Source organism: Cololabis saira, chromosome 15 (assembly GCF_033807715.1).
Source record: "Cololabis saira isolate AMF1-May2022 chromosome 15, fColSai1.1, whole genome shotgun sequence".
Lineage (NCBI taxonomy): Eukaryota > Metazoa > Chordata > Actinopteri > Beloniformes > Belonidae > Cololabis > Cololabis saira.
The window spans coordinates 43902953-43924734 of record NC_084601.1 but is presented as its reverse complement, the minus strand read 5'-3'; the positions used below and the strand labels follow the sequence as shown (position 1 = coordinate 43924734).

The window sequence follows — 21782 nt, the reverse complement described above, 5'->3', positions numbered from 1 at the left end:
AAAGACATGAAAGATAATGGAGAGTAAACCTGACAAAACCAGCCCATAATAATAAGAGTGGTGACCCGGTCCACTTAAAAAACTCTGATAAACCGCTGGGGAAGGTGTTGCACGGTGTGTGAGTGATTTATGTATTCATTTATACAAATATTGACCCAGAAGCTGCTGACGGAGTCTGAACAGTAATGGATTCATGAGTTTGAGGATCACCGCGGTTCAAAGAGCTGGAAAAGGAAGAAAACCTCAATTTTTACTGAAAATTAACTGTCAGTCAAATCGGATCCAAACAAATCTGCAGGACGGGTTTCCTGAGGGAACCGTGTAACCCGTGTGATGAGGGGGAGCAGGTATTGATCCACGCTGTGATCTGGTTTACAACCAGACTGAGAATCTAAGAAACTCTTTTATTACAGAAAACCCTGCAGTTCAGTTCTGTTGATCGATGTTTTCTCTCTCCGTTAAACAGAAACGGTGTAAAAAGGTCTAAATCTGAAGTTCTGAAGGTTTAAAGCTCTTCAGGTCCAGATGAAGCCCCTTCGTTCGCGGATGATGGCGCCCTCTTCTGGGCAGGTACGGTACAGGTGAGAAACCAGCGGTTAAACGTCTCGTTCAGGAAACATATTTGTGTCGTTTGGTTTCACTTCCATGAAAACTCTGAGGGGGTTCAGATGAGTTTATATAAATCACTTGTTTCTGGTCCTGGTCTTGTCTCAGTCTCGGGCGCTGCTACTGCTGCTGTTACCATGGTAACAGCAGCTACTGCTGCTGTTACCATGGTAACAGCTGCTACTGCTGCTAGTGCTGCTGTTACCATGGTAACAGCAGCTACTGCTGCTACTGCTGCTGTTACCATGGTAACAGCTGCTACTGCTGCTGCTGCTACTGCTGCTGTTACCATGGTAACAGCTGCTACTGCTGCTACTGCTGCTACTGCTGCTACTGCTGCTGTTACCGTGGTAACTGCTGCTACTGCTGCTACTGCTGCTACTGCTACTGCTGCTACTGCTGCTACTGCTGCTACTGCTGCTGTTACCGTGGTAACTGCTGCTACTGCTGCTACTGCTGCTACTGCTGCTGCTACTGCTGCTACTGCTGCTACTGCTGCTACTGCTGCTACTGCTACTGCTGCTACTGCTGCTACTGCTGCTACTGCTGCTACTGCTGCTGCTGTTACCATGGTAACAGCTGCTACTGCTGCTACTGCTGCTACTGCTGCTGTTACCATGGTAACTGCTGCTACTGCTGCTACTGCTGCTACTGCTGCTACTGCTGCTACTGCTGCTACTGCTGCTACTGCTGCTACTGCTGCTACTGCTGCTGTTACCATGGTAACAGCTGCTACTGCTGCTGTGACACGTCACTTCCTCCCAACGGCAGGAAGTGACGTGCGCGCTCTTAGTAGTACGTCCGAATTAATGCACACTACTGATATTTACTCAAAAGTGTGCAGAATTTAATTATACTTTTTAGTATATACTGTTTAGTACGGCATTTCAGACGCACCGTATACGAAGACTTTAGTGACTGAGTCATGTGACCAGTTCTGGCTGAATGAGTCAGCAGCTGACTTCTGGTTGTTACGGCAACAAGAACCTCCCGGAAGAATCTTTCTGGTTTTGCTGTGAGAAAAACACAGATGTTGGCTTCTGACAAGTTCTCAAATAACTCCGATTTATGATCAAACCGTAGCTCGTAGCAGAAAAACGAAAACATTGTGAGAGACACAGAACCCGGCAGATTCTGACAATCTTAATTTTATTCAGATATTCCTTAAAATGAGTAAGTCAGTCAATGGGGACTGAGACAGGTATTGGTGCCGCTCTAGCCCCCCCCCCCGTTTAAATTTTATGCATACCCCGCCTGTCAAAGTCGCATTTTATGAATCCCAAACCCTATGTCTAAATTCTGACCAAAAATTATTTATCTCCTTTTTACGGTTTGGCCGTGAGCTCGAGTTACAAATAAAAATTCAGGTAATTTTTAACGGCTTCTCACACTCTACCAACCGACATTCCGCACTCTAGATTTGACAAAAAAGTGATTTCCAGTCCTCGCTTGAGTGCTCATATTTTGAAAAGTGTACATCTTAGGAAAAGACTGTTTGGTGTTTTGGAGAGAAGAGAAGTTTTCCTCCGTTTTGAAGTTAGAATGACATTTCTACGTGCAGGTATGAGAAAGTTAGGTGACTCAGAAATTTGAATTTTTGGCTTTTTTTTTTTTACCTCCTCCCATCCATTTTGAATGAGATTTTTTGACCGTTTTTTGGGGAATAACTTTGGGAAAAATGGGAATTTCAACACCAAAAGTCATAGCACACTATTCCCGATCGAGACGCACGTTTTGATATATGATGTGCCTGGGTTCTCTGAAATCTGCAGGAGGAGTAGCGAACCAAAATCTGGACGGAAAGTGAATAAAAAACACACAGGATAACAACAGATGCCTCGTGGCGCTAATAACTAGTGAAGTAATAATTTGACAATAATTGTTGAAATAACTAAGAAATAAATATCCATTTAAAGTGCAAAAAAAGAAAGAAATTGCAGCAGCTCATACAGTAAACAAATCCTTTTATCTTGTCTGGTTTATTCTGTCACCACACACACATATTGCCAAACTGTGTCTGATAACAGAGAAACCAAACAAGCGCCAATAATTATAGAAAATATGAACTTCATTGAACTAATATAACATTTATAAATTGAAGCTGAAATATCAAGCATTTTCTCTAAAGAAAAGTTAATTTGTTCAGGAATTTTCAAAACTGGCGCTTTGTTAATGCTTGTTTGATAGTTTCACACCACGACCATGTGTGAATTAAATGCTGTGACTACTGGGATTAAAGTTCACAGGGCGAAAATGTAAAGAAGAAAAAAAAAATTGATCTTTGGACATACAAATCGACTTTTAGGAATTAATATGAGAATCAATTTAAATTGGAAAATCGATGTTTTTCAACACAGGCCTAGTTATAACGGCCTTGTTGGAATAAATATATGAATAATATTTGCATATCGTTGTGATTGATTAAGCATCAGGTCCATTTCAGTGATGCTGATATACGGTGTAATCTGATTACTAAAATGGTAAATAATTTAATTCCATTTTTAATATGTAAAATTCAGGTTTCATCTCCAAATTCTCCTGGTTTTAGTTCCTCTAGTCCTGCTTTTTTCTCAAAATTTTACTTCAACATAAATTTTTTCTCGACATTTTGACTTTTTTCTCGACATTTTGACTTTTTTCTCGAAGTGCAAAATGAAAAAAAATATATTTTCAAGAATACAGTCGAAATTTTGAGAAGAAAGTCAAAGTTTTAACTTTATCACGAAATTTTGACCTTTTTCTCGACATTTCGACTTTTTTCTCTAAATTTCGACTATTTTCTCGACATTTCGACTTTTTTCTCGACATTTCGACTTTTTTCTCAACATTTCGACTTTTTTCTCGACATTTCGACTTTTTTCTCTAAATTTCAACTTTTTTCTCTAAATTTCAACTTTTTTCTCTAAATTTCGACTTTTTTCTCCAAATTTCGACTTTTTTCTCTAAATTTCGACTTTTTTCTCGACATTGACTTTTTTCTCGACATTTCGACTTTTTTCTCTAAATTTCGACTTTTTTCTCTAAATTTCGACTTTTTTCTCTAAATTTCGACTTTTTTCTCCAAATTTCGACTTTTTTCTCTAAATTTCGACTTTTTTCTCTAAATTTCGACTATTTTCTCGACATTTCGACTATTTTCTCGACATTTCGACTATTTTCTCGACATTTCGACTTTTTTCTCGACATTTCGACTTTTTTCTCGACATTTCGACTTTTTTCTCAACATTTCGACTTTTTTCTCTAAATTTCAACTTTTTTCTCTAAATTTCAACTTTTTTCTCTAAATTTCGACTTTTTTCTCCAAATTTCGACTTTTTTCTCTAAATTTCGACTATTTTCTCGACATTTCGACTTTTTTCTCGGCATTTCGACTTTTTTCTCTAAATTTCAACTTTTTTCTCGACATTTCGACTTTTTTCTCTAAATTTCGACTTTTTTCTCCAAATTTCGACTTTTTTCTCGACATTTCGACTTTTTTCTCGACATTTCGACTTTTTTCTCAACATTTCGACTTTTTTCTCTAAATTTCAACTTTTTTCTCTAAATTTCAACTTTTTTCTCTAAATTTCGACTTTTTTCTCCAAATTTCGACTTTTTTCTCTAAATTTCGACTATTTTCTCGACATTTCGACTTTTTTCTCGGCATTTCGACTTTTTTCTCTAAATTTCAACTTTTTTCTTGACATTTCGACTTTTTTCTCCAAATTTCGACTTTTTTCTCTAAATTTCGACTTTTTTCTCGACATTTCGACTTTTTTCTCTAAATTTCAACTTTTTTCTCGACATTTCGACTTTTTTCTCTAAATTTTGACTTTTTTCTCGACATTTTGACTTTTTTCTCGACATTTCGACTTTTTTCTAAACATTTCGACTTATTTCTCAACATTTCAACTTTTTTCTCGACATTTCAACTTTTTTCTCGACATTTTGACTTTTTTCTCAACATTTCGTTCAGTTCTACTAGTCCTGGTTTTAGTTGTAATACATTTTAATTAGAGCTGATGCTGCTAATGTCTTTCTCCTAATATCTCCAGCTGCTGATTTGACTGCAGGAGGATCTACTCCTGAGTTCAGATCCGTCAGGATTCCTGCAGGATGAGGTTTCTAGTTCCTGTTTCTAGTTCCTCCTCTGCTCCGACGGCGTCCTCCGCCCTCAACGTCATGTTTCAGAGCATCAACGTTCTGCTAGTTCTGGTTTGTCTGCTAACCGTAACCGTTAGTGACAGTCGTCACCGCGCCGCGCTGGGAGCCAGACTGCTGCGTTTGCAGAGGGAGGTATTTTTAGCTCACGTTTGAGAGCTCTGGGCTGGAGATGCAGGCGATGGTGGGGAGTGATGGGGGAAACTGGGAAACAGTGGGGGGTTCAGGCTATTCTTAGACTGCTGACTCCAGTAACGACTCAGTAACTCTTCACTCGCTGCCGCGGCAACAGAGCTGCATCAGCTGATACGAGGAGAGGAGATGATGAGGAGATGATGCTGACGCTCCACTCCGGTGATGTTTGTTAGAGGGCTGAATGTGTCTAGATATGTTTATTTATTGTATCTGTTTTTATTTCATTTTATTTATTTATTTTTAGTTATTTTATTTTTTTATATTATGCACTGACTGGACAGCAATTTTAATTTTGCTGTACCTGGTGATAATAACAATAAAGATCTATCTATCTTTATTGTGCACTTTTATTCACAATTATTCCAACCCCGTAACATCTGCACAGACTCACATCCGACACTTTAAAAACCCCATATTGTACATTTCTGTTTATATTGTTCATTTCTGTTTATACATTTTATCTGTCATCTGTCATCCTATGTCACTCTTTGTAAAGATTCATATTCGGCACTTTTTAATCCTCATATTGTACATTTCTGTTTATTCTGTTTATACATTTTACTTTATTCTATCTCCATATACTTGTTTGCTTTTATATTTTTATTTTTACTTTTACTGTATTGCACCAATCACCACAACAAATTCCTTGTGTGTGTCAACAAACTTGGCAATAAACCCCCTTTCTGATTTCTGATTCTGATTCTGATTTGAGAAAAAAAAGTGGAAATGTCGAGAATAATGTTGAAATATAATTTCAAGAATATAGTCGAAATTTCGAGAATAATCTCAAAATTTCAATTTTCGATTTTTTTCTCGACATTGACTTTTTTCTCGAAGTGCAAAATGAAAAAAAAATATTTTCAAGAATACAGTCGAAATTTCGAGAAGTCAAAATTTATTTTTTCTCGACATTTCGACTTTTTTCTCGACATTTCGACTTTTTTCTCGACATTTTGACCTTTTTTCTCGAAGTGCATAATGAAAAAAAAAATATTCCTCCTCTAAAATATTATTTTTATTTTCCTCCTGCCTGGCCCTGATTTTCTTCCTACAAGCCTGGAGTTAAAAGTCTGAAGCTAAAAGCCGTTTCTGCTCGTGAACAACAGACTGTGATAATCCAGTCGTGAGATGCTCGTGTTTCCAGGTGAAACGTTGAGGTTAATTAAGACGTGAGGGGAAACTGAAAAGACTGATATTTTATCCACTGCCAGGATATGAAGAAGATAACAACACGAGTATCAAACTAAAGGTGGAAAAAGATAAAGAAAAACACCCTGGAAGAGGCGTGTTACTACAAAATAAAAGCCTACTTAGTGAGGACGAACTGGACTGGATATTTCTAACTGAACCAAAACAAATACTTGTTTTTCTCTTCTTCTCTTCTTCCCCGTTTAACCAGCAGGAACTGGTTTCTGATGTGGGGTTGATGGTTTCTTCCTCGTGTGAGGTTAATTAACCTTTAAACTTGTTTTTGTCCTTCTGAAAACATGCTCTGTCACATGCTTTGTTAAAAGATGTCACAACAGCCACTTCCTGATCTACTCAGGTTTTAGACTGTCCTGGTTCAATCACTCTACTGAAATGTCATGACTCAATCACACGTTATCACTGCCACCCACTGTCTACTGTTCACTGTCCATATACGGTCACTTCCTGTCAAGTTTCTTTCTTTTTAATAATAATATTAATAGTAATAATATAATAATAATAATCGTTTCCCCCCCCCGGGGGAGTCCAGCACGGCCAGAAGGCACCCCAGGCTGCACGGCGAGCCCCGCCAGGAGGGAGGCTTCGGCCGAGCAGAGCCGGCCCTGGTAAGACGCCCACGCTCCCCCACCGGCCAACCAGTAGACGGGGGCCGGCCCTCCGAGCCGGGCCAGGGCCCCACCGTACCTCCACGGGCGCCCCCGGCACCGCCGGAGCCCCCAGACGGAGGGGGAAACGGTCCAACATCCCCCCATTCGTACTGACAACATAAGACATAGACACCTGGGAATGGTGCCACCCCGCCGCCGCGCCCGCCCGCGCACCCCCGGGTCAGGGGAGGCCCGATCCCCGGCCCTAAGTTGCTCCAAACAAACGGTTCGGAATAGCCGTGTGCTTCTATCGTTTCAGGCAGGTTGTCATGGAAACGGGGCTTACCGAGCGCTTGGACCGGACTTTTCCAGAACATTTGTGAAACTATAAACGGTATAATCTGGCGGGGGCCGAGGACAAACCCCTGCTGTGCTCCAGAAAACACGTTAAAAACGACGTAAGCAGCCGTTTAGGAGCCATTAGAACCGCAGGAGCTTTAAAATAACAATTATCACATAAAAGCTGGATTTAGATGCTCCTGAACGAACGGCTCTCGTCTTTCTGAGCCGTTTCTTTCTTCCTTACAGGATTATTGTCAGAGCTCCGTGATGAGCTTCTCTGGCTCGGAGTGAAAAAGATCCTCCACCCCCTAAATCCTGCAGATAATACGATTCCTCCGTTAGAGAAAGATCTGAGTCACCAGCTCCTCCAGAGGAGAGAAGGATGGAGGAGAGGAGGATGGAGGAGAGGAGGGAGAGAAGGAGGAAGGAGAGGAGGATAGAGGAGAGGAGGGAGAGAAGGAGAGAGGAGAGGAGGGAGAGAAGGAGGAAGGAGAGGAGGGAGAGAAGGAGGAAGGAGAGGAGGGTAGAGGAGAGGAGGGAGAGAAGGAGAGAGGAGAGGAGGGAGAGAAGGAGGAAGGAGAGGAGGATAGAGGAGAGGAGGGAGAGAAGGAGAGAGGAGAGGAGGGAGAGAAGGAGGAAGGAGAGGAGGGAGAGAAGGATGGAGGAGAGGAGGGAGAGAAGGAGAGGTGATCACTCACCTCTGGCACTCGCTGGCGTGCAGAACCAGGTCCTGATTGTTCTTGGCTCGGACCGTCAGCTCGTGTTCTGTTGGGTTGAAGATGTCGAGCAGCAGGTGACACTGACGGGTGCTGAGGACGGAGAAGAGACAGAGGTTAGAACCGGAACCACAGAACCCGGACCAGCAGAACCAGCAGAACCGGGGGACGGCGGGTGCTGAGGCCACAAGATTCCAACAAGGCGTGTTGTTATAAACACTAAACTGTAATTAAATTCAGAATGCAGATGCACCAAAACATGAAATCAGATGCAAAATACAAATAGTTTACAAAACTGTACGTTAAAGCGACACTACGTAACTTTTCCACCTTAATCTAGTATTTCATCATCATCATTGTGATGGTACATCAACTTCCAACAGGTTTAATGAACCTCTGTCCTGGTCTGAGGGGTCTGTATCTCCTTCACTGGCACTATGTAACTTTGAGGAGCATGGTAGGAACCCTGCCACACTAAAAAACTACAAATCGTTACGACTTTGACTGCTTTACGGCATACGTCACTTCCCCCTCCTTCCCGATTCGCAGTCGAGACGAAAATGGGCGGGGCGTGGAGCGCAGAGCTCCTCAGAACCCGTTGCTGTGTTGCGGCTGCAGCAGCTCCACATAACAGACGTGGGGAAAAGATCAATAATGGTTTAACTTTTCACCGGTTTCCTGCTCGGAGGCAGAACCACGGAGGCCAAGTATCTGATATAACAGAGTAAAAGAGTGAAAGAGTCGTCGGCTCGCTTTGGATCGCGGCTGTAACGACCAAACACACAGTAAAGCCTGAATTATGGTTCTGCGTTAAATCGACGCAGAGCCTACGGCGTAGGGTACGTCGCGACGCGCAACGTACGGTGCGTGTCGCCGCGTACCCAACGCCGTAGGTTCTGCGTCGATTTAACGCAGAACCATAAACAGCCTTAAACCACAAACACTCACGCAGACCGGGTCGGATCAAAACACAGGTTTTATTCCCCACTTCGCCAGCTAAACGCAGTTGCTGGCCAGCTCTCTGCGGAGCAATTAACCCAAATCTTCAGATAAAACTAGTTTGTTGAGGAAAAAATATTAACTCTTATTTGTAGCTGCAGAGGAAAAAAATAATCTCACGAGGAAAACAAAAATATTGCTCACGCCTCGGAGTCTCTTCAACATAATATAGCGGTCAAAAAAAAAGAAAAGAGAAGTAAGAGGGATACAAAACATGTACTGTATGTTGTACTATTATACAAATTTATTGAAACACATGGCTCTTCAGTAGGGATTCATTATTATTATAATTAATAATAATTAATAATCATTATTTTCTCCATATACCGCTCCCTGGCTTCCTTGTTTAAGGTATTCCAGTAATTTCCAGTTCGTTTCCAGCAGTTTAACATCTTTTTTTTTGCGTTCCTTCTGTTCACTTGGTGAAACAGAAAAGCGTCCCGTCTTCTCTCATCAAAACAAATGCAGCGACGGGACAGGAGTTTTCCGGCAGTACGCGCTGGTGCTCATGGGAGACGTAGTGTTCTTTCTGGTAAAACACTACCGCTTTGGTCCAAAAGATGCCGCCAAACTCAGAAAAGCTGAAAGTTACGTTGTGCTGCTTTAACCAGAGGAAGATGCTGATGCCAGATTCTGTTACCGTGGTAACGGACTCTCAGTTATCTGAGTCTGAGACCTGGAGAGACCCGAGACAAGACCAGGAACACAAAAAAGTGGCTTGGAGACCTACAATTCTAATCCGTAGCGACAATTAGGAAAGTTTTATGTTCAACGTTTGTTCAACTGAATCATCAAACGTTCTGATGTCATATTTGTGTAAACTCCAACAAAGACATTGGATGTAAACATCAGCAGGACCAACGAAACTCGTCCAAAACCACTTCAGACCAAACTGTGATTCATTAATTAAGATTAATTCCTATTAAAATCCAGTCATTTGTGCTGTTGAATGTTTGTTTCTCTCACAGACTCAAGACACTCCGTTCAAACCACATCTCTGTTCAGCTTTTACGCTCCTCCCCTGAGGAACAAACTCCCAGAATGCATCAGGGCTGTTTAAGTCCAGGTTGAAATCCTTTTTATCCACTGCTGCATTTCAGTAATCCCCCACAATGCATTGCAACTTTTACTTCTCACGTCTCATTTGTTTTATTCTTTTGGGCTGTCTGTCTTTAGTTTCTTTTAAACGCTTAATTTTTAATGCATTTTAAATCTTTTTATGTAAAGCACTTTGAATGATTTGACTGCTGTTCTCCTTCTCTCTGTGTTTGATCCGTTTCCTCTGGTCTCTGACAGTGATGAAGTATTTCTGAGACAACGCCATCCCCTGGATATTTATTCTCCCTAAACTCCTCAGATGTAGATAAAACCATAAAACCGGCAGCAGATCAGCAGTTCCTCAAATATCCAGAGCAAGAAAAGCTCAAAGATTTATCCTTGTTTCATCTTTCTGTTTCAGTGTCTGATCCTGAAGTCACGTCTTCTCTACCAGCTCAGCTTCTCTCTACGAGGAAGTTTCAGCTTTAAAACCTTCATTTCATTTATTTGGTTTGAGAATTTGAAAGTTAAAATGAATATTTATTACTTTGGTAACTGTGTTCCACGGAACAAGTATTAGGGCCAGGCAGGAGAAAAATAAAAATAATATTTTAGAGGAGGAAGATTTTTTTTTTTCATTATGCACTTCGAGAAAAAAGTCAAAATGTTGAGAAAAAAGTCACAATGTCGAAAAAACGTGTACATTCGTAGGCGTATATTCGTAGGCGTGTATTCGTAGGTGTATATTCGTATATTCGGAGGCGTATATTCAGAGGCGTATATTCGTAGGCGTTTATTCGGAGGCGTATATTCGGAGGCGTATATTCCTAGGCGTATATTCGTAGGTTTATATTCGTAGGCGTATATTCGTAGGTTTATATTCGTAGGCGTATATTCGTAGGCGTATATTCGTAGGTGTATATTCGTAGGTGTATATTCGTATATTCGGAGGCGTATATTCGTAGGCGTATATTCGTAGGCGTATATTCGTAGGCGTATATTCGTAGGCGTATATTCGTAGGTGTATATTCATAGGCTTGTATTCGTAGGTGTATATTCGTAGGCGTATAGTCGTAGGCGTATATTCATAGGCGTATATTCGGGGGCGTATATTCGTAGGCGTATATTCGTAGGCGTATATTCGGAGTCGTATATTCGGAGTCGTATATTCGTAGGCGTATATTCGTAGGCGTATATTCGTAGGCGTATATTCGTAGGCGTATATTCGTAGGAGTATATTCGTAGGCGTATATTCGTAGGCGTATATTCGTAGGCGTATATTCGTAGGCGTATATTCGTAGGCGTATATTCGTAGGCGTATATTGGGAGGCGTATATTGGGAGGCGTATATTCGTAGGCGTATATTCGTAGGCCTATATTCGTAGGCGTATATTCGGAGGCGTATATTGGGAGGCGTATATTGGGAGGCGTATATTCGTAGGCGTATATTCGTAGGCGTATATTCGTAGGCGTATATTCGTAGGCGTATATTCGTAGGCGTATATTCAGAGGCGTATATTCGGAGGCGTATATTCGGAGGCGTATATTCGTAGGCGTATATTCGTAGGCGTATATTCGTAGGCGTATATTCGTAGGCGTATATTCCTAGGCGTATATTCGTAGGCGTATATTCGTAGGCGTATATTCGTAGGCGTATATTCGTAGGCGTATATTCAGAGGCGTATATTCGGAGGCGTATATTCGGAGGCGTATATTCATAGGCGTATATTCCTAGGCGTATATTCATAGGCGTATATTCCTAGGCGTATATTCGTAGGCGTATATTTGGAGGCGTATATTCGTAGGCGTATATTCGTAGGCGTATATTCGGAGGCGTATATTCGTAGGCGTATATTCGTAGGCGTATATTCATGAGCGTATATTCGTAGGCGTATATTCGTAGGCGTATATTTGGAGGCGTATATTCGTAGGCGTATATTCGTAGGCGTATATTCCTAGGCGTATATTCGTAGGCGTATATTCGTAGGCGTATATTCGGAGGCGTATATTCGTAGGCGTATATTCGTAGGCGTATATTCGTAGGCGTATATTCGTAGGCGTATATTCGGAGGCGTATATTCGGAGGCGTATATTCGGAGGCGTATATTCGGAGGCGTATATTCGTAGGCGTGTATTCGTAGGCGTATATTCCTAGGCGTATATTCGTAGGCGTATATTCGTAGGCGTATATTCGTAGGCGTATATTCGTAGGCGTATATTCGTAGGCGTATATTCGTAGGCGTATATTCGTAGGCGTATATTCAGAGGCGTATATTCGGAGGCGTATATTCGGAGGCGTATATTCGTAGGCGTATATTCGTAGGCGTGTATTCGTAGGCGTATATTCCTAGGCGTATATTCGTAGGCGTATATTCGTAGGCGTATATTCGTAGGCGTATATTCGTAGGCGTATATTCGTAGGCGTATATTCAGAGGCGTATATTCGGAGGCGTATATTCGTAGGCGTATATTCGTAGTCGTATATTCGTAGGCGTATATTCGTAGGAGTATATTCGGAGGCGTATATTCGGAGGCGTATATTAAGAGGCGTATATTCGTAGGCGTATATTCGTAGGCGTATATTCAGAGGCGTATATTCGGAGGCGTATATTCGGAGGCGTATATTCGGAGGCGTATATTGGGAGGCGTATATTGGGAGGCGTATATTCGTAGGCGTATATTCGTAGGCCTATATTCGTAGGCGTATATTCGGAGGCGTATATTGGGAGGCGTATATTGGGAGGCGTATATTCGTAGGCGTATATTCGTAGGCGTATATTCGTAGGCGTATATTCGTAGGCGTATATTCGTAGGCGTATATTCAGAGGCGTATATTCGGAGGCGTATATTCGGAGGCGTATATTCGTAGGCGTATATTCGTAGGCGTATATTCGTAGGCGTATATTCGTAGGCGTATATTCCTAGGCGTATATTCGTAGGCGTATATTCGTAGGCGTATATTCGTAGGCGTATATTCGTAGGCGTATATTCAGAGGCGTATATTCGGAGGCGTATATTCGGAGGCGTATATTCATAGGCGTATATTCCTAGGCGTATATTCATAGGCGTATATTCCTAGGCGTATATTCGTAGGCGTATATTTGGAGGCGTATATTCGTAGGCGTATATTCGTAGGCGTATATTCGGAGGCGTATATTCGTAGGCGTATATTCGTAGGCGTATATTCATGAGCGTATATTCGTAGGCGTATATTCGTAGGCGTATATTTGGAGGCGTATATTCGTAGGCGTATATTCGTAGGCGTATATTCCTAGGCGTATATTCGTAGGCGTATATTCGTAGGCGTATATTCGGAGGCGTATATTCGTAGGCGTATATTCGTAGGCGTATATTCGTAGGCGTATATTCGTAGGCGTATATTCGGAGGCGTATATTCGGAGGCGTATATTCGGAGGCGTATATTCGGAGGCGTATATTCGTAGGCGTGTATTCGTAGGCGTATATTCCTAGGCGTATATTCGTAGGCGTATATTCGTAGGCGTATATTCGTAGGCGTATATTCGTAGGCGTATATTCGTAGGCGTATATTCGTAGGCGTATATTCGTAGGCGTATATTCAGAGGCGTATATTCGGAGGCGTATATTCGGAGGCGTATATTCGTAGGCGTATATTCGTAGGCGTGTATTCGTAGGCGTATATTCCTAGGCGTATATTCGTAGGCGTATATTCGTAGGCGTATATTCGTAGGCGTATATTCGTAGGCGTATATTCGTAGGCGTATATTCAGAGGCGTATATTCGGAGGCGTATATTCGTAGGCGTATATTCGTAGTCGTATATTCGTAGGCGTATATTCGTAGGAGTATATTCGGAGGCGTATATTCGGAGGCGTATATTAAGAGGCGTATATTCGTAGGCGTATATTCGTAGGCGTATATTCGTAGGCGTATATTCGGAGGCGTATATTCGTAGGCGTATATTCGTAGGCGTATATTCGGAGGCGTATATTCGTAGGCGTATATTCGGAGGCGTATATTCGTAGGCGTATATTCGTAGGCGTATATTCGTAGGAGTATATTCGTAGGCGTATATTCGTAGGCGTATATTCGTAGGCGTATATTCGTAGGCGTATATTCGGAGGCGTATATTCGTAGGAGTATATTCGTAGGAGTATATTCGTAGGCGTATATTCGGAGGCGTATATTCAGAGGCGTATATTCGTAGGAGTATATTCGGAGGCGTATATTCGGAGGCGTATATTCAGAGGCGTGTATTCGGAGGCCTCCCCGTGTTTCTCTTAATCGTCTCGTTATCTCAGCTGACAGACGTGATAAACGGGCTGATTTATGGGCCGAACCGCTCGGCCGAGGTGATCAATCAGAGTGATCAATCAGAGGTGATCAATCAGGGTAATCAATCAGAGCAGCAGCAGCCTCGTAGCTCACGGGCTAAGCACCAGATAAGCTAACGGGCTCCAGATCCAGCCTCCAGTCCGGTTCTGTCATGAACTGAGTCGCCGCCCTGAATCCTCCAGATCAGTATTCCAGCCGCCGCTCGGAGAGAGAGCAGGATAAATAAATCATTCTCTCGGCCAGAGACTCTCAAACTGTTTGTCTCCAGTCGGACGTGAGTTCCAGCTCAGAGACGTGAGTTCCAGCTCAGAGCAGGAACCGACTGACGGCCGGGACTCAGACACTCGGCGTAAACAACCTGCCTCCTTGTTCAGAGCAAACCAAGCAAATCCTCCGTCTGGGGAGCAGATCAATACCTCTCTGTTGCTCTGGTGGAGCTGTGACCGAGCTGGACAGGAATCTGTATTCCTGGAAGCTGCTGCAGCCCAGAGTCAATTCAGCAGTACGTCTAGTCTGAGGCCACGTTTCCACGTAGCCAGGGATTTACAAAAACGTATTTTCCCCCTCTACGTTTATAAAAATCCCATCATTTACAGGAACCTGCATAAATATCTGTTAAGGTGCTATGAGCAGCCAAACCTACAGGGGGCAGTGTAACGAGAAGATAAAGTCATGCTAGACAATCAGAATCCTGGAAAAAAACATCAACAAATGACACGAGTAACTTCCAGTTACTTCCAAGATGAACCAGAGTCTTTGGTTTGGAGTGACAGAGAAGTGGAGTTACTTCTCAACATTTTGACTTTTTTCTCGACTTTTTTCTCAACATTTTGACTTTTTTCTCAAAATTTTGATTTTTTCTCGACTTTTTTCTCAACATTTTGACTTTTTTCTCAAAATTTTGACTTTTTTCTCGACTTTTTTTCTCAAAATTTAGACTTTTTTCTCAAAATTTAGACTTTTTTCTCAAAATTTTGACTTTTTTCTCAGCTTTTTCCTCAAAATGTTGAATTTTTTCCCATAATTTTGACTTTTTTCTCAAAATGTTGACGTTTATCTCTACTTTTTTCCTCATAATTTTGACTTTTTTCTCGACTTTTTTCCCAAAATTTTGACTTTTTTCTCAACATTTCAACTTTTTTCTCGACTTTTTTCTCAAAATTTTGACTTTTTCTCAAAAGTTCGACTTTTTTTTCAAAATTTCGAATTTTCCTAAAAATTTCGACCTTTTTCTCAAAATTTCGTCTTTTTTTTCAAAATGTCTCAAAATTTCTCAAAAACTGATATTTCCCCCTCTACGTTTATAAAAACCCCATCATTTCCAGGAACCTGTATAAATATCTGTTAAGGTGCTATGAGCAGCCAAACCTACAGGGGGCAGTGTAACCAGAAGATAAAGTCATGCTAGCCAATCAGAATCCTGGAAAAAAACATCAACAAATGACACGAGTAACTTCCAGTTACTTCCAAGATGAACCAGAGTCTTTGGTTTGGAGTGACAGAGAAGTGGAGTTACTTCTAAGTGTGACGGCGGACGCTTTTCTGCTCCTCTCCCTCCTCTATCTGCCCTGCTACTGCTTTTGTTTGTCTCATCTTCAGAGTCTCTCCTTTTCACTCCTCCGAAACTCTACAATCATGGAATTGATTAACTGGTTTCTCAGCACAATTGACCAAATTTTTGCGACGAGAAGTCAGGGGGTAAGGGAGCCCTCCTGCCCCGATGGGACATTTTTTGCTGGATACACAATGGATTCCTGGAAACATTGGAAACCGTTGTGTTTGAGGATTCTGTCTGTTGAGGACGTTGAAGATGCTTCATAATTGGATTTATGATAGCAGGATTTCTCTTGATCGGAGGAGGGGGATTCCTGGTCTACCGACAAACGCGTAAGTCGTCGACAGCTGTTCTGGCCCTTTCAGAGCTGCTGGACGTGGCTGAAGGGATAAGCTCTGCGACCAAGACTTTAACGCTGGGGGAGCAAAACCGTAAGCTGGATGCAATTCTTGAACAGAATCGCAGGCTGGCGGCGTCTTTGAGCTCATTGGCAAGATGGAGAAGACCTTGGAGAAGTTGGAAGCTCGGCTTGGCGGAAATTGATCACTAATTCGTCTGATTGGAGTCGCCATTGATGAACCAGAGACTAAAGGCAGACGGAAAATTACTGAGTCTGTCTGTTCTCTGTGCAATATAATTGTTGATTCTATAATCTGGCCTTGACAGGGCGGTTTGGACCACTGTTCCAGTCACAATCTCCCTGGTGGAATGTAAACAAGGTGACTGCCCCCACTAACCCTCCCCTCTCCCACGAACATCTGTGGACCCCTGTTTTCAGACGGTGAACAAACTAATTGTAACCACAGGTGTCACTCATGACGCTGGTGACGTTTCTGTCTCATAATGTGACGTTCTGAAGAATAAATGTCCGTTTCTCTCCGTTTACAAGCAAACGTGAAGACGGAGGTTTTAAAAATCTACACTTTGGCCGGAGTTTTCAGAAATGATGGTTTTTGGAGACTTTGAGTTTCGTTTTCGTGTAAACGAACGGCCAAAACGCAGGAAAACACCACCGTTTTAGCTACGTGGCAACGGGGTATAAGTCTGAAACACTTGCTTTTATGAGACATAAATGTATCCAGGAAAACCTTCCACCCCGTTATGTTTCTCCTCCTCAGAAACCTGAATAATAAACACGTATCGATGCCGTGAATGGAGGCCGGGAGGACGAGGGACGGCAGTAAAAATGGACGTGCCTTGGGGGGGGGGCAAAAATAAACAAGCATCAATAGCGCCAGGCTCACACCTCCATTAGTTCTGCAAACTGTAATCAATAAGTGCTGATTTTACGCTCTGCTCTGGCAGGAACAGATGGAAACAGATGGAAACAGATGGACTTCCTCCCCGCGAGCAGGAAGCAGCGTCTTCATCAGCGCCGCTGGATTTAAGGGCTGCCAAACGACCGCCGGCTATTTTTACCCGCCGACGCCGGACAGATGACGGTTTTTATGTCCCACATCAAACCTGGAGCCGGTGGGGGTTTATAACGTAGCTGCACTGCTAACCGGGGGCTACGCTAGCAGTAAACGCTTCTGATTGTCAGTAATGAGCCAGTCGGAGTCTGAACCAGGAGGAGACGGAGACGGAGATGAGACCTCAGTCCCTAAAAGGTCTGGATCCGGTCTGAGATCCAGAGGGTGATTCTCATGAAGCCAACCTAAGCTATGTCTTAGAAGATTTTAGAGACATACTCATAAAATCTTGAAATAATTAACTTTTATTTGAAAATTCACTATGTCTATTATGTGGCACAGTTCATGGTTTGGTAGCAAAATAGTATTTTTTATGTTTTTTAACTGATTTAGGAGTCGCAAATTCATTACCGTAATGCGTCCAAAGAAAAATGTCATGGTTTCACCTCAATTTAGCATTATAAATATTCAAGCAAGTTCATAAAAATGAATATACATTTGTTCAAAACTGTATAATTTAACAGATTATGATAAGATATAATGGTTTCCTACTATGTATAAAAACATATTTGACAAAAATGGAGTGTCTGAAGATGCAGCTTTCATTAGTGTTCACGGCCCTCTCATAATCAGTGTTTTTTTAAATAAAGTTATTTTGACCCATGATGCACCACAAAGAAGAGAGGACAAAGGTAGGATTGTTTGACATATTCTTATGCTGTTAATTGTTAAGTTTATCCTTATATTTGCCTATTTCCACACCATAGGTGAACATTACCGTAATGTGTAATAGTTCCTGTTCTTGAAAAGTTATAGATTAGATAGTTTACTGTAAAGAAGGTATTAGGGAGCTCAAACTGTTGGTGAAATATTTTGGCTGAGTCATCATGGCATACTGACAATTTAAGCTAGCTTAGGTAAATGTCATTCATTACCGTAATGTGTAGCTTTCATTACCGTGTAATGTAGAGGCCTGTTGCGGTAATGAACAGTAAGATTACGGTGATGAACAGATTATTTTTTTTCTGCTTGTAAACAGACTGGTGCCCCTGGTACCCCTTTTCCACCAAACCGGTTCCAGGGCTGGTTCTGGTGCTGGTTCACAACTGGTTCAACTGGGAACCAGCTGAGAACCAGTTTGTTTTTCCACAGCTCTACTAAGAGGAGCCACGTCTTTACGTCACTGGTTGAGTTCTGGTTCCTCCAGATCAGCGGTTGGAAACCAAAATGTTTTAGATCCATATTGGACCAAAAACACAAAAAACTAATATGTCTGGAGCCGCAAAAAATGAAAAGTCTTGTATTAGAATGAAGTCAAATGGCGAAATGTCGAGAAAAAAGTGGAAATGTCGAGAAAAAAGTCGAAATGTCGAGAAAAAAGTTGAAATGTCTAGATTAAAAAGGAAAGGAAAAAGGAAGAAAAAAAGGTCAAACATTTGTGAAAAAGCTCCAGGAGCCACCAGGGCGGCGCTAACTAGCCGCGGGTTGATGATCCTGGTCCAGATGAATGAATATCAGTGATTAGATCCAACTCTGACTCCCCGACACCAGAGAGGAGGCCGTGCAGCAGTCTCCTCCTCTCCCTCTCCTCCTCCTCCTCCTCCTCCAGGTCTGCTCTCCTTCATCTCCCAGTAATTACAGCCAATCAGCAGCTGATTGGAGGCAGAAGATTCTCTGATTGGGCTAATGAACCGGGTCAGAGCAGAACCTGCTGCTGAAGCTGCTCAGGCCCGGCTCTGCTGATCACGTATCAATACTACTGTATAGTACCAACCCCCCCGATGTGGTGCAGCATCATATAAAAGAAAATCAATTAAATCACTCAGCGCTGCATCTATGAGCAGAAAGAGCAGAAACGGACCAGAAGACAAGGAGCTAAATGTGTTTTTATGTTTCTATGTTTCTGCAGAAACAGATAAATGCAGGAAAACAAACCCTGACTCATCGTTATTCACACTAAACAAACGCTGACTCATCGTTTTTCACCTCATCCAAACCTGTAACTGGTGTTTCCAGAGTCGATGGTTGGATTTACTGAAGAAACAAACCATCCGCTATAAAATATCTCTGGTGTCAAGCAGACGTTTTTAACAGAGTGGGAGAGTTTAATATATATATATTAAAAATTAAATATCAATATTTAAGCTATACATCCCGCCAGGCCGTGGTATAAACTCATTATACCACAGTTAACAACCAATCAGATCATTATACCACAGTTAACAACCAATCAGATCATTATACCACAGTTAACAACCAATCAGATCATTATACCACAGTTAACAACCAATCAGATCATTATACCACAGTTAACAACCAATCACATCATTATACATATATAAGGATTTATGATAGCAGGATTTCTCTTGATAGGGGGAGGGGGATTCCTGGTGTACCGACAAACACGTAAGTTGCCAACAGCTGTTCTGGCTCTTTCAGAGCTGCCGGACGTGGCTGAAGGATCAAGCAAGGTGATCAACACTCAGACTTTAACGCTGGGAGAGCAAAGCCGTAAGCTGGATGCGATTCTTGAACAGAATAGCAGGCTGGCGGCGTCTTTGAGCTCATTGGCAAGATGGAGAAGACCTTGGAGAAGTTGGAAGCTCGGCTTGGCGGGAATTGATCACAAATTTGTCCGTTTGGAGTCGCCATTGATGAACCAGAGACTAAAAGGCAGATGGAAAATTACTGAGGCTGCCTGTTTTTCAATATAATTGTTGATTCTATAATCTTCCCTTGAGAGAGCGGTTTGGCCGATCGCTCTGGTCACAATCTCTCTGGTGGAATGTAAACAAGGTGACTCTGCCCCCACTAGCCCTCCCCTCTCAGGAACATCTGTGGACCTGTTTCAGAACTGACCGAGCCGTCTGATAACATCAAGGACACTGGCTGAGAGCAGCTCTGAGCGAAGTTCACAGACTTACCGCTCACACACACTTACTGATAACCACACACACCTCCCTCAACTCAACGCCTTCCCAGCCCCCCCTCTTATCAGCCCCCCCAACAGTCTCCGGGTTTCGAGCGCCACAAAGTCGCGGCGATCACCTGGATGTACTGTGAATCCACAGTTAACAACCAATCAGATTGCAGGATTTCACCTTTCCGTTATCTAATGGTATTTTTTTATGTTTTTTATATTCTTTATGTCTCAGAGAGAGCAGGGACCAGGACCAGGACCAGGTCCAGGACCAGGACCGGGTCATACAGGGTTCCTACCTGGTAGCGGGCAGCGTGCTGACCCGGGTGAAGAACAGAGAGGGTTCCAGGTCCACGTGGACCCCCAGACCCAGTTCCCTGTAGAAACCTTCAGATCCTCCTGGTCCTCCAGAGTACCGGAAGTTCAGAACCGCCTCCAGGGTCTGTAGGGAGAAGGGGGAGGTTAAAGATCCAGAATCCAGACCCCCCTGACCCTCCAGAACCCCCCACTCATCCCTGATGCACCAGAAAACCGGAAGTTCAGAACCGCCTCCAGGGTCTGGAAGGAGAGAGGAGGAGGTTAGACCAGGTCCCTTCAGCTGGGAGGGAAACCACTTGTTAGTCAGGGACCACCGTGACCGGGGGTGGCGGGTCTGGGGGTTCTGGGGGGTCCTGGTCTGGGGGGTCCAAGGACGAAGCTGAGCCAGAATAAAAACATTATTATTATTATGGGGTGTAGAGACTGAGCAGTGAAGGACGACAACGTCTCCACGGCGTCTCACTGAGTCGGCCTTCGTTCATTTCTGTCGGGGGACAATGAGAAGGAGGACGTGGAGTCTGATCACGTCTCTCAAACCAGAGACTAAATAAATAAAAGTAAAACTTGGATCGTTGCAGATCCGATGAGTCCGGTGTGGGGGAGGCCTGAATCAAACTCTGATCTCCACCTGCATCTGATCTCAACCTCCATCTCTCACCAGAGACCCGGCTCCATGACGCTCCACTAAAACTTTATTGAATTGTTTACGGCCAGAATAAGCTGCAGCATCGAGTAAACAACTCCCACAAGATTCACTGATTTACACTGATTTATACCGATCCTCATCACAACCTGAAACCCTGACGTCACCGAGCAGGAGCTGGAGCATCGTTCTCTCATCAGCACCGACTCCAGACCTGAAGATGCAGTTTCAGGTGAAGGAAACAAACACAGCCTGTTGTTGTTGCCATCGTTGTCATCGTAGTTGTTGTTATCATTGTTGTTGCCTCCAGCAGGTTATAAATATCTGCATCGTAGCTCAGCAGCTTCTGCAGAGACGGAGCAGCAACGGAGCTAAAAATAGAAGCAGCAGCCGAGTCGAGTCAAGTCTGCATCTGATTAACCACCCAGGAGCTGCTGCTACTGCTGCTAACCCCCCCTACAGCCCCCCCTCCGGTACCCCCCCACCCCCCCTCCGGCTCTGAAAGGTTCATCAGGTTCATGCAGGTTTCTGCTGAGATGCTCAGGTGATTTGAGGACACACCAGCAGGTAGAATTGGGTCTGGATCAGGACAGAAGAGGTTTGGAGAGTCTCTGTATAAAACTACCAGATCTGAGCTGCAGGTTAGAACCAGCCCAGAAATAACTGAATGTTTTAATTCCTGTGGAGGACGTGCAGGGACGGCCCGCCGTCCCGCCGTCCAGCTGGAAGGCAGGAAGCCTCTGAACTTCCTGTGCATCAGTTCGTCCGAACCCCCGGACGAATTGTTGA

At 43.0% G+C, this 21782-nt stretch overlaps 1 protein-coding gene across 1 annotated transcript in view; it reads right to left on the bottom strand.

The window, feature by feature from the left end:
- The window catches only part of trappc9 (trafficking protein particle complex subunit 9), a 242784-nt gene that overhangs the window by 101905 nt on the left and 119097 nt on the right, over window positions 1-21782 (bottom strand). Inside the window, exons 19-20 of the mRNA XM_061742257.1 lie at window positions 20332-20474; window positions 7778-7888 (exon numbers count right to left, since the gene is read on the bottom strand). Coding sequence (XP_061598241.1) covers window positions 7778-7888; window positions 20332-20474 — 254 coding nt within the window. The remainder of the gene's footprint in view (window positions 1-7777; window positions 7889-20331; window positions 20475-21782) is intronic.